This window comes from Nicotiana attenuata, unplaced genomic scaffold, assembly GCF_001879085.1.
Source record: "Nicotiana attenuata strain UT unplaced genomic scaffold, NIATTr2, whole genome shotgun sequence".
Lineage (NCBI taxonomy): Eukaryota > Viridiplantae > Streptophyta > Magnoliopsida > Solanales > Solanaceae > Nicotiana > Nicotiana attenuata.
The window spans coordinates 172,210-186,150 of record NW_017672181.1 but is presented as its reverse complement, the minus strand read 5'-3'; the positions used below and the strand labels follow the sequence as shown (position 1 = coordinate 186,150).

At 43.2% G+C, this 13,941-nt stretch overlaps 1 protein-coding gene across 1 annotated transcript; it reads left to right on the top strand.

Moving 5' to 3' along the window:
- Positions 1-9,422: 9,422 nt before the first annotated feature.
- LOC109212191 (AP-3 complex subunit delta) lies at positions 9,423-12,882 on the top strand. The gene has a single exon (XM_019375817.1). It carries the CDS (start codon positions 9,693-9,695, stop codon positions 12,603-12,605), a length of 2,913 nt encoding a protein of 970 aa, XP_019231362.1. The 5' UTR covers positions 9,423-9,692; the 3' UTR covers positions 12,606-12,882.
- The last annotated feature ends 1,059 nt before the right edge of the window (positions 12,883-13,941 follow it).

Sequence of the window (13,941 nt, the reverse complement as noted above, 5' to 3'; positions counted from 1 at the left end):
GAAAAAGAAGAAACCAAAGAAGAGGTCGCGCAAGCCCAAGGGAAGCACCAGCGGTCTATCCTCGGACTCAATCCACTGATTAAGGGGCGAGTATGAAGAAGAAGAAGAAGAAGGGAAATCCAAGTTGGTGGCCCGTGTGCGGGCAGGTGTCGTGACACAAGGGCCCTCCGAACCGGTGGATGCCAAAATTGAACTGTCCCGACATAAGGAGGTCTCTGAGGGAGTCTTAGCCGAAGCTCCCGAACTAATAGAGGGTGAGGCCACTCCGCCCCAAGCTAGGGAGGTCGAGAGGGAGATCGGGGCTGATACTCCTCGAGCAAAGGAAAGTGCCCCGGAAGACGTGCTTGAGGTGATCGACCTTACAAGAGGGTCTCCCCAGTTCTCAGATGCCATGATCCGTGAGGCCGGCATGCTAGAAAGCGATTCTTACGAGGGGCCTCAGGGGGCTGCAGATATCCACAATTTCTTAAACGAGTTAGAGTCTGCTGCCTCAGAGGACGTCACCGGGCTCGGAGACTTGCCGGTGCCAAAGAAGGTACCCTCGTTGGGAGCCAGTGGGTCTTCCTCGAGCCCAAGGTTAGTGGACCGGTTCCCGGCCCCGAGCGTTGACCCTGACCAAAAGCGATCGATAGTTTTCTCTATCCCAGAGGATGCCCGAGTTTTATCTGCCTCCGTGGGGGTCGCTAGCTACCTTTGGTGTTTGGTGACCGAAGAGGATCAGGCCATGATGGACAAGGTGGAAATCCCCTACCTTTTCAATGAAGCTCAACAAGCATTGAATTGGGTAACTTCGAGTATCTTTTTCATTATGTATTTTGATTTTAAAGTTGTAAACAATTATAACTCCATCTTTCATGTTTGCAGGCCTCAGTATAGCATCATGAGACTTTCCTCCGACACCGGGAGGAGTTAACCAATCACGAGGCCGAGGTTCGAGTGCTTACTGGGAAGAGGGACACCTACAAGCTTCTCAGTGAGAAGCTTCAGGCCGAGTTAGAAGCGGCTCGGAGGCATACCGAGATGGCCGACCAGGTAATTCGAGTACTTCACGATAGCGAAGATGAAATGACATAGTGGCCAACGATCCGATCCTGCAGGTTCGGCAGAGGCTTGAACAGATCGGGCAGCTAAGGCACAGGTAGATACGAGATAAGCCGAGGCTGAGGATTTCAAGAAAAATATGGACATCTTAGCCTCGACAAAGAAAGCTGTCCAAGCATAACTGGAATCGGCCGAGACCCAGCTCCAGGATGCACAAGAGAAGATCTCGGTACAGGTCAAGAAAATCGAAGAACTTCAATACCAATTGGACACGGCTATTTCTAATAAAGAGAATTTGGCCAAGGACCTTGAGGGGCCAAATCAGAGGTGGTTAAGGCCAAGACTGAAGCTGACGCCAAAGTGGCCCAATTCAAGGTCGACGTCGAGGCGATCCAAGCTCAGGCTAGGAGTATGGTGGAGCATGCATAGTGGAAAGATCAGAGAGAAACCCTAGAAGGAGTTCATGCTCAGAACTTCGGCGTACTGGCTGAACTCGAGAGTGCCAAAGTAGAAGAAGCCCTCGGAAGCTGGCCTTACCCGAGGAAGATTCTGAGAGCTAAAGTGAGTCTGAAGACGGGGAAGATCTCAATGATGAAGATGCTGGCTCCGATGAGGACAAGGCCACTTAGGCCTTTATATGTTTTTTCTTTTTTGCATCTTTTAGAGGCCGTTTCGGCTGTTGTAGGTTTTTGGTATTGGATCATTCTGGCCTTTGTAAAAACATTGTTGGAATATATATGAAGCTTTTATTTCCCTTTCGACTTTCATATTTTCCCTTTACCTTACTACTTGTATTCACGAAGGTCGGGATGCCTTAGCATAAAATAACTTAGGTTATGTTTGAAGGTTCAAACAAACCTTGCCTTTACATTACTCTGTTTTAAGTCGTCTTGGGGTTCAATGTTACCGAAAACCTTTTTCCCAAAGTAAGTAGCCAAAATCATAGTTCACCGAGGGTAGCCTTTAAAGCTGGTTATGAAAAATTTCTTTTTGAAGGCCTATCTTTTTGTTACGATTCTCGGACGTCTCCGAGCCGTGTAAATATGGTCGTAGCCTTTTAGTTCGGGTATCGCCCAGTGGGCTTGCTTTCTCGAGTTATCCAGGCTTGCCTAAGATAACAGTCCCTGAGTGGGTATGGTCGTGGCCTTTAAAATTCGGGGGTTGCCTAAGAGGTCTTATGCCTCCGATGTTTAATAGCTCGATCTGTTCGAGTTTGTTTTCGGACGACAGTCCCGGAGTGAGGGAGTGACCATATAGATTCCGGTTATAATCGGCCCTTGAGCTCGTTATCTTTAAGAGATTGGAAGTACGATTTTTTTAAGGGATGTAAAGAGGAAATTTTCTAAAACATAAGATAATTGCAAGGAAAGTACTTCTCTTTATTCTTGTGCAAAATAGTTATACATGCGTACATGTTTTATGCCAGGGCTCGAGCAATCTATGTGGGCACGGTTCGTCTGACCTTTTGGACCTTACAACAAATCCTACCTATCGAGACCCTTCTATTACGAAGTAAGTTCCTCGCAAAAGTCGATATCCGAGGGTAATCCCCCTAGTATTCGAGGTTGATTGTAGGGAACCTCGGATACTGTTAATGTTGTCTTCGACACCGATTCGTAATCGGCCTTTGATTCTAAGTTAGCACGATCCACTATTGCTTCGTTTAAAACCTTGCAGGAAAATCCATTTGGGACAAAAACGGTTCAAGGGAAAAAGAGTGCAACGCGTGCTTTTAGACCTAAAGACTTCGTGTCACTTCTTGTCGACCACCTGCAAGTGTTAGTCCAAAAATAAAAGAATATGAAATGGGGTCGTACCTTAGCAGTAATATCGTTGTAGGTGAGTTACGTTCTAATTGTTTGGTAGTTGTTCTCCGTTCATCATTTCGAGCTTATAGGATCCTTTCCCTATGACTTCGAGAATCTGGTATGGTCCTTCCTAGTTTGGACCCAATTTTCCTTCGTTCGAATTCCGGGTGTTTATTGTGACCTTCTTAGTACTAAGTACCCGATATTGAAGTATCGAAGATTGGACCTTTGATTGTAATACCTCTCGATCCATTGCTGTTGGGCGGCCAATCGAATAAGGGCGGTTTCACGTCTTTCATCCAATAGTTCTAGGCTCGTATTCATGGCTTCGTCATTTGATTCCTTTGTTGCATATCAGAATCTGATACTTGGCTCCCCGACTTCGACCGGTATAAGAGCTTCGGTGCCATAAACTAATAAAACGGGGTGGCCCTGATATTGGACCTCGAAATTGTGCGATACGCCCAAAGAACTTCGGGCAGGATCTCCTTCCATTTTCCCTTGGCGTTAGTCAACCTTTTCTTAAGGTTTTGTATTATGGTTTTGTTGGTCGATTCGGCTTGTCCGTTCCCACTAGGGTGATAAGGTGTCGATAAGATCCTTTTGATCTTATGATCTTCGAGAAACTTGGTCACTTTGCTGTTGACAAAATGTTTCCTGTTGTCACATACAATTTCGGACGACATTTCAAACCGACATATGATGTGGTCCCAAATGAAGTCGATGACTTCCTTCTCCCTGACCTTTTCGTATGCCTATGCTTCAACCCACTTAGAAAAATAGTCAGTCATAAATAAGATAAACTGAGCCTTACCCGGTGCCCATGGGAGAGGGACGACGATGTCCGTTCCCTACTTCATGAACGGTCATGGCGATAAGAGTGAATGCAATAGTTCCCCCGATTGGTGGATCATTGGAGCATATTTTTAGCACTTGTCACATTTTCGTACAAACTTTTTCGCATCCTTTTCCATGTCGATCCAGTAATAGCCGGCTCTGATTACCTTTTGAACCGATATCCTTTTCCATGTCGATCCAATAATAGCCGGCTCTGATTACCTTTTGAATCGATGATTCGGCGCCTGAATGATTTCCGCAGGTGCCCTCATGAACTTCCCTTAGAACATATTCGGTTTCTCTCGGTCCCAGACATATCACTAGTAGGCCATCGAACATTCTTCTGAACAAGGTTCCTTCCTCGAACAAGCTCAATCGGGCTGCCTTTGTGCGCAGGGCCCTCGATTCCTTTAGATCTAAGGGAAGTTTCCCGGTCTTCAAATACTCTACGTATTTATTTCTCCAATCCCAAGTTAAGCTTGTGGAGTTTATTTCGGCGTGACCTTCTTTTACTACCGACCCCATGAGTTGTACGACTGCCCGCGAGTTGATCTCATCATCTTCGACTGATGATCCTAAGTTTGCAAGGGCATCAACCTCACTATTTTGATCTCGAGGCACGTGCTGCAAAGTTCATTCTTTGAACCGCTGTAATGTTACCTGTAACTTGTCTAGGTACCTTTGCATTCTTTCTTCTCTGACTTCGAACGTTCCGTTAACTTTTGTTCAATACTAGGAGGGAGTCACACTTAGCTTCGATCACCTCCGCCCCCAAGCCTTTAGCCAGTTTGAGACCTACAATCATGGCCTCATATTCGGCCTCGTTATTAGTCAATTTTATAGTTCTAATAGATTGTCTAACTATATTGCCTATGGGTGGCTTCAGTACGATGCCAAGTCCGGACCCCTTTATGTTTGATGCACCGTCCGTAAAGAGGGTCCAGATTCCCGAAGACGTTCCCGAGTTTACCAACAACTCTCTTTCGATTTTGGATATTAGGGCCAACGTAAAGTCGTCCACGAAATATGCCAGAATTTGAGATTTAATGGTTGTTCGGGGTTGATATTTGATATCTTACCCGCTGATTTCTATGGCCCATTTGGCCAATCGTCCCGAGAGTTCAGGTTTATGCATTATATTTCGTAAAGGGTAGGTTGTCACAACACATATAGGATGGAACTGAAAATATGGTTTCAGTTTCCTAGAGGCACTTAGCGAGTGCCAACTTTTCTAGGTGTGGATATCTATATTCGGCCTCACCTAAGGTCCTGCTAACATAATAAATTGGAAATTGCATACCTTGTTCTTCCTGGACTAGGACTCCACTTACTGCTAAATACAAATATGTCGTTCGTTTGCCCTCGCCGTGTAAAGCAGTGGCGGGCTCGATAAATATCACTTTAGTTTTTCTAAGGCCCGTTGGCATTCCGGGGTCCATGTGAAGTTGTTTTTCATCTTCAGTAACGAGAAAAATCGATGGCTTTTATCGGAAGACCTCGAGATGAATCGCCCCAGGGCGGCAATGCGCCCGGTTAGCCTTTGTACGGCCTTGACATTATCCACTACCGTGATATCCTCGATATCTTTGATCTTGTCAGGGTTGATCTCGATTCCTCGGTTGGACACCATGAACTCGAGGAATTTACCTGATTCGACTCCGAACGCGCACTTTTCAGGATTCAACTTCATGTTGTACTTCTTTAATATACTGAAGTTTCCTGCAAATGTTTTAAATGGTCCCCTGCTTGCAGGGACTTAACTAACATATCGTCAATGTAAACTTCCATGGATTTTCCTATTTGTTCTTCGAACATTCGATTTACTAGGCATTGGTAAGTGGCGCCAGCATTTTTAAATCCAAATGGCATTACGTTATAGCAGTATGTACCATACTTAGTGATGAAAGAGGTCTTTTCTTGATCATCCGGGTTCATCCGTATTTGGTTGTACTCGGAGTAGGCATCGAGAAAACTGAGGATCTCGTGGCTGGCCGTGGCATCGATCATGCGATCGATGTTAGGCAAACGGAAAAAGTATTTGGGGCATGCCTTATTTAAATATTTATAATCTACACACTTTCTTAGTTTGTTCCCTTTTTAGGAACTAGTATTACGTTTGCTAACCGTTCCGGGTATTTGACCTCCCGGATGGACCCTATTTTAAGGAGTTTAGTTACCTCGTTCTTGATAAAGGCATGCTTGATCTCGGACTGGGGTCTCTTTTTCTACTTTACCGGAAGAAACTTCGGGTCCAAGATCAGCTTGTGAATAGTGATCTCCAGTGGGATCCCTGTCATATCGAGATGGGACCAAGCAAAACAATCCATGTTAGCTATAAGAAATTGAATGAGCTTTTTCCTGAGCTCGGGAGTTAACCCCGTGCCCAGATATACCTTTCGATCGGGCAGATGTTCGATCAGTACGACCTGCTCCAGCTCTTCGTCCGTTGATTTGGTAGCAACAAAATAATCGGGAGCTATAAAGGATCGAGGAACCCCGTAATCGTCATCTTCGTCAGTCCCTTGCTTGCCCGATTGGGTCGAGGCTAGCATCGGTGATTGCTATTTGGCTTCCTATTTTGCTTTCGAACCTGAGTCCTTTGTTAATGAGAGTGTTGATATCGGAATTACTTCATCGACGACCAACATCTCCTTTGTGGCGGGTTGCTCCCCGTAAATTGTCTTTATCCCTTTTGATGTTGGAAATTTTAATACCCGATGAAGGGTCGAGGGCACAACCCTCATATTGTGGATCCATGGCCTCCCGAACAGGGCATTTTAACTCATGTCCCCTTCGATCACATAAAACTTGGTCTCCTGGGTGGTACCGACTACGTTTACCGGTAACGTTATTTCTCCCTTAGTAGTTACGCAAGCCATGTTGAATCCTTTTAGCACTCGGGCCGTAGGCACGATTTGGACCTACAAACCGAGTTGTTCTATGACTCTCGATCGAATGATGTTGGCCGAGTGACGTGGAACAATTAACACACGTTTAACTCGAGTTTTATTCATGAGTACAAAAATTACCAGGTATGTAATCTCGGGTTCGTTTTTCCCTTGTGATTGATATTTTGGTGCGCTTTAACATCGGACCTTGCAGAACATCGACCCCTTCGATGATCATATGGATGACGTGTTGGGGTTCGTCTTGCTCATTTTGTTTATTGGAATCCCTGTTTCTAAAATGATTCTTGGCTCGGTTGCTCAAAAATTCCCGAAGATGCCCGTTGTTGAATAACCGGCTGCTTCTTCTCTCAGTTGTCGACAATCCTCCGTTCTGTGGGCATGATATTTGCATATCTTGTTGGGGTCCCTTTGGGATGGATCGGTTTGTAAAGGCCGAGGCCACTTGGTATCTTTGATGCGTCTGATAGCCGATACGATGGCAGTTGTACTCCGATAACTGTGGTGCTTCTTTAGGTCCGATAGGCCTGTTGAAACCATTCTTGCTCATGAGCCCTCGAGAGCTGTAGCCTCAATCACTTCTCTTTTCATTTCGTGCAGAATTTTGCCCAAATCCGTTGCTCCTACGATCTCCATTATACGGCTGGTATCTTTCTCTGTTCAACCTTGGTTCTCGGTCAATATCCCTCTTGATTCTATCGATGGGATGATAGGATAAATGGACCTAGAAGAATCCCCAAGTTGATCGTCTTCGACCCTAATCTTCGATTGATACCGATTATGCACATCGGCCCAAGTAACAGCAGGGTACTCTATCAGATTCTGCTTCAACTGCTGCGAAGCCACCGAGCTTCAATCATTAAACATTAAGTCCTTGGGTTAAAGCTTGAACATCCAATCATCAGCGCCCGGTAGTAGGTCCATCTGTTCCATTTGGAACCGATACACGAATTCTCTGAGCATTTCATTGTTCTTCTGCCTTACCTTGAAAAGGTCCAATTTTCTGGTTTTGACCTTGATGGCCCCGACGTTTCGCTTTACCAAAGAATCTGCAAGCATAACAAATGAGTCAATAGAATTAGGTGGTAAATTATGGTACCATATCATAGCTCCTTTTGACAGGGTCTCTCCGAATTTATTTAGCAAGACAGATTCGATCTCGCCATCCACTAGATCATTCCCTTTGATAGCACATGTGTAAGATATGACATGCTCGTTTGGATCGATTGTTCCATTGTGCTTAGGAATCTCGGGCATGCGGAACTTCTTGGGGATCAGCTTCGGAGCCGTGCTCGGGGGAAAATGGTTTTTGCATGAACTTTTTGGAGTCCAATCCCTTCAATATAGGCGGTGCCCTCGGGATTTGATCGACCCTAGAGTTGTAAGTTTCCACCTTCTTGTCGTTTTCCTCGATCTTTTTTTTCCCCCGATTCAATTCGTTTTGTCAGTTCTTCGAGCATCTTCATGATTGCAGGATTGGTCTCTGATTCTTTCTCGTTCGGTTTTCCTTGAAACCGGTTCGACCCTGTGAACAACTTCCTGGGATGGCTCGGGCTCGATCCTACTCGGTGGGTGTTCTAGTTTTGGAGCTGGGCTATCGCTGCATGTTGAGCCTGCAACATTTCGAAGATCACCCATAGTCTAATCCCATCTTCGCCGCCACGAGTGCTTTGAGTAGCTGATCAAACTTCCCCACTGATGCTGCCCTCGGGATCGACAACCAAATTTACGTTAATGACTACATGTGAGCTGATGTCGATTGGATCTGCAGCCGGAACTCCATCGAGGTCAACCGGGGGTATGTCGTTCCCTGGTGCCATGTTATCATTTTCGCCGTGGCCGAAATCATTGTCAACGTGTAGAGGTGCTGACTGAGAATTTGACATTTTGGTCCTGGAATCAAAGACACTCCAAAGAACAAGTGTAAAATAGTGTGTGTTATAAAAGTTTGTATCATGTAATCGCTATTATCCTTAGCCCCTGTGGGGGCGCCAAATTGTTTACCCTTAAAATTGAATAACAATTAAATTTCTACGCGATTTGAAGGATACGTGATATAACTTGATACAAATTAAGTAGACAGATTAATATTGAAATTGACGATAATAAAGTAAATGCAAACCACAAAATTGAACAGCCTTAACCTTTGAGTTTGATCACCCTCGAACCAAGAAATGCCTCACTAGTGTTAGAACTGAATAATAAGATAATATTATAATAAGAACTAGAAAATGATCAGTATATTGCTCACTCTTTGCATGTTACAATGTATTCTACAAATGATCAGGACTTCCCTTTATACAGCGGGGGTGTTCTACTTTTGATACAGTTTTATATAAGGTTAAAAATCTCATGATTTGCTAATTAATCGGCCTCTTCTTGATACGTGCCGGGATTTCCATCGTGATCCTCGACCGATTGCGGATATTTCGGCTTTCCGTTACTTGGCTCGGTAAGTTTTCCTCAATCTTGCTCGGTCTCGATCTTGATCGGTCTCTGGGTCACAAGCTCGACGATCTAATTTTGCGCCATGGTTCGATATAACCCGAACTCGAACTTTGACCTGCCATACTTCAGCCTCGATTGGTCAAATAATGGACGAACCCGGTGTACAATATTATATATTACAAAAATTAATAATTTAAAATATTTAACAAGTATATAAAGAAATTTATTTAACTTACGAAATTCAAACAAATCGTTCAAACAACAATATTTGCATCATTCGAACTTTGTTAACCATTAGGTCCTAATTTCAATACAAAAAAGTATCATACATAAGGAAGTTTGAAATTGCTGAAGATAACTGAATTTCATTTGGATGTCAAGGGAGTTTTTACCTTTATTTTTAATTTTAATACGTGCGAAAAAATCTCCATTTTAGTGACGAAGTAGAGTAGTCACACCCTGCAATTCACACGCCTGGGGCCGATTTCCGTCCAGCAATGCACCAATTTGATAGTAGCATAAACCCAATCGCCGGTTTCTAAATTCTGCCCAATTTCGCATCCAAATCCTCTTCTGCAGTCATGGTGTCATTCTAAAGAACCTCAACAACTACTCTCAGAGCTGCAAAATACATCAATTTCCGTTTGATGTAATGGCCGGTCCGTCTCTTCTCGATTCTCTCTTCCAGCGATCTTTAGAAGACTTAATCAAAGGTCTCCGTCTCTACGTCGGCGACGAATCTTCCTTCATCTCCAAAGCCGTCGACGAGATCCGCCGCGAAATCAAGTCCACCGATCAGCAGACAAAGGCCACCGCCCTTCAGAAACTCACTTACTTGCACTCAATTCATGGCGTCGACATGTCGTGGGCTGCTTTTCACGCTATAGAACTCTCTTCCTCTCAGTCTTTCAATTTCAAACGCATTGCTTATCTCGCCGCATCTTTGTCCTTTGATCCTTCGACTACTGACGTCATCCTTCTGCTGACTCATCAGCTTCGCAAGGACCTCTCGTCTCCTAATTCACACGAAGTAAGCCTCGCTCTTCACACTCTTTATTTCATTTCGACTCCTGATTTAGCTCGTGATTTAACTCCTGAGGTATTCACTTTACTGAATAGTAACAAAGGTTCTACGAGGAAAAAAGCTATTGCTATTATTTTGAGACTATTCGAGTTGTATCCAGATGCGGTTAGGGTTTGTTTTAAGAGATTAGTTGAAAATTTGGAGAATTCTGATCCGGCTATTGTATCTGCTGTTGTTGGTGTTTTTTGTGAGCTTGCTAGCAAAGAACCGAAATCTTATCTCCCGTTAGCACCCGAATTTTATAAGATATTGGTTGATTCGCGGAATAATTGGCTGTTGATTAAAGTTCTGAAGATTTTTGTGAAGTTGGCTCCATTGGAGCCGAGGTTGGGGAAAAGGCTGGTGGAGCCAATCTGCGATCATTTGAGGAGAACGGGTGCAAAGTCATTGTCTTTTGAATGCGTGAGGACTATTGTTAGTAGTTTCAGTGAGTATGACTCTGCTGTAAAGCTTTCTGTTGAGAAGATTAGGGAGTTTTTGAATGATGATGATCCGAATCTCAAGTATCTCGGTTTGCAAGCACTTACCATTGTTGCGTCCAAGCATTTGTGGGCAGTTATGGAGAATAAGGATTTTGTGATTAAATCGTTAAGTGATGCGGATGCAAATATTAAACTTGAAGCCTTGCAGCTTGTCATGGCCATGGTTTCCGAGGATAATGTGGCGGAAATTTGCAGGGTTTTGATCAATTATGCTCTTAAGTCAGACCCAGAGTTCTGTAATGAAATTCTGGGGTGCATCTTGTTGACTTGTTCAAGGAATGTGTATGAGATAATTGTGGATTTTGATTGGTATGTATCACTTCTTGGGGAAATGTCGAGAATTCTGCACTGTCAGAAGGGGGAGGAGATAGAGAACCAGCTTGTGGATATAGGTATGAGAGTCAAAGATGCAAGACCAGAACTTGTTCGAGTTGGCCGTGATTTGCTAATTGATCCTGCGTTGCTTGGCAATCCTTTCATACATCCGATTTTATCAGCAGCAGCTTGGGTGTCAGGGGAGTATGTTCGATTTTCCAAAAACCCATTGGAAATTATGGAATCACTGTTGCAACCAAGAACCAGTTTATTGCCGCCATCAATAAAAGCAGTATATATCCAGTCTGCATTTAAAGTACTTACCTTTTATTTGCATTATGCTATTTCTACCAAGGAAGTTATTTCTTCAGCTTCCCAAGGAGTGGCAGATATAATGCATGGAGCAGTACAAGAGAGTTCTCAGTTTGTAAGAGCTGGATTGGTTGCTGAAAGTGACTCAGATGACGGGGGTTTGAATCACAGGATGTTACATCGACCTGTTAGGGATGTTTCAGTAGAGAGTTTTGAGGATATGGCTGTTGCTCATGACTGGTTGTCCTCAACTTCCTTCAAGGGGGAGCCAATCACTGAAGAATCTATTATTAACATATTAAATCTTGTAGAAACAACGCTGGGACCACTAGCAGGGAGCCATGAGGTGGAGATACTGGAGAGGTCAAGAAATGTCCTTGGTTTGGTTGAATTGGTAAGAGAAGAATTACCTGGTTACTTGGTGAAAAGGGAAGAAGATAATGACAAGGGACAAAGGAAGACTCATGAAATGATCAAATTAATTGCTGAAGCCTTTTCGGAAGAGCTCGGTCCAGTTTCAGCAAGTTCTCAGGAAAGGGTACCAATACCTGAAGGAATTGTGCTTAATCAAAGTCTGAATGATCTGGATGCCATATGTGGTGACTTTGAGTTGCATATAACTACTTCTTTCTCCCTTGGAAAATCAATTTCCTCCGAAAAGGATGATGTTACCATGTCTGATCGGCAAGGTAAGGAAGAATTTGAATCAACTGAATCAACATCTCTACTTGCAGCGCATCGCAAACGCCATGGGCTATACTATTTACAGTCACAGAAAAAGGAAACGATAAATGATGAATACCCACCTGCTAATGACCTCAAGACTGGAGAGAATGGTGATGACAAGGCTGATGATCTTATTAAGCTGACAGAACAATCCCTCTTCCCTAAGAAAAAGACAAACCAGGCAAAGCCTAGGCCTGTAGTAGTCAAACTGGATGATGGAGATGGACCTTTTATCCCCGCAAAGAAGGTAGATTCCAAAGATGACTTAATCTCTGGTGCTGTGAGAGATGTTCTTTTCGGTGATGAAGCCACGGCATCATCATCACGAACTAAGAAGTCTGACAAGTCATCTAGTAAGAGAAGACAGAAGGACAAGTTAGATATAGACAAGTCTTCCGGACCAAAAGAGGATACTAAATTTATGGAGAACTCTGAACTAGAAAATGCAAATTTGAGAAGAAGCAAACGCCATTCTCGTGGTAAAGAGAAGAAACATAGAAGTAATGCAAAAGATAGAGATGAACATGAAGAGGGAGATAAGCAGAAGGTTAGCCATCATCATGGCAAGCATAAATCCCGACAAAGGGCAGAAGGGGCTCTAACATTAGCAGCACAATCACCTGTTATTCCTGATTTTCTTTTGTAGCAATGGAAGCTGGGATCTTGATTATGAATATGATATATTTGATCAATACGGCTTAGGTGAGTTCTTCTGTACATTACACTTCATTTTTTCGCTGTTTTAGTTACTCATTACACTTGCAATTGGTGAAGTGGTTTTTCTCCATCTTTTCTGATTTTTACCGTGTGAAATTTCATTTGGAAAGGTTATATTCTTTTGTTCTTAACACTTGTACAAGGAAACCCTTATAAGGCCTTGACTGGTTATGATCCTCTGGTTCTATTTGTTTTTGTATTCGATCTCATCTATGTATACATGCATGGAGACACATATTTTGCTAATTTGATGAAAGGTAAAAAGACAGGCAACTAAGACCTTTCCAAATAACTGTCCCCAAAAAATGATATAAAGACTGATAAGAATATAAAAGGGCTAATATACTATAGGAAAAGCTAAAGGATTTGTTCAATAAATACAGAGGGAATCTCCTATAGTTGGTGTATAAGATATGATGCTTGTGAATTTGTTATCATGATGCCAATACACGCTTGGTGAGAGTTCATGATGATGGGAAAAATTTGTGTACAAGTTGAAGGATTTGGGGGAAATATTCTTTTGACATTGCGGAACCTAAGAATTAGCTGCTTGTAGGGAGTGCTGTAAATTGGTACTAAAACTCACAAAACCAGTTCCTTGAGCAACTGCACCAATTAAAAAGAAGTTCCTTCAGCAAATGAGTTATGCCCTTTAATTAAGAAAAAACCAACACGAGCAACAGTTGCTTTGGTTGTAGAGCATCTCCACCACCAAGTAGATTCTGCTCATGTGGAGGGTAAGTGGGAACACTGTGATCCTTGTGGAAGATGGGGAGCGGGGGTGCCAAAAAAAAGAGAAAGAAACCAATACACAAGCAGTCCCCTCTAAATAACTGAAACCATTATTTGTTGTCTTATTTTTGATAACTTTCTGGATCGCGTTAGCTGTCTCTTGCATTCTAACCTTCTAAAAAACTACCACAGATGGATTTTGTACTGCCATAACTAACACATTATGGAAATTGTATGCGTTCATTTGCTGTCATATTAGACTTCCACCTCAGTTAGGAGTTTCTGTTGTGTAACAGCTGCGAACTCCATTGAACTGGTTGAGCACATTGAGGGAGGTTATACTGACTCAATTTTTTGCTAATTACTTGTATTCTGCTAGCATGGAAAACTTCTTCCATTGTTTTGTAGCCATGAGTGAATCTATGTTGCTGCAGAAAGATGCAGTAGATATCTTAAAAGATAAAAAGGAAATATCTTGGTGGGTGACACACGGCACAAAGAATCACATTATTGAACTTGTGACGGTAGAGCTC

Excerpts from the sequence above, each read along its gene's own strand:
- LOC109212191 (XM_019375817.1), top strand. The coding sequence starts at position 9,693 with ATGGCCGGTCCGTCTCTTCTCGATTCTCTCTTCCAGCGATCTTTAGAA.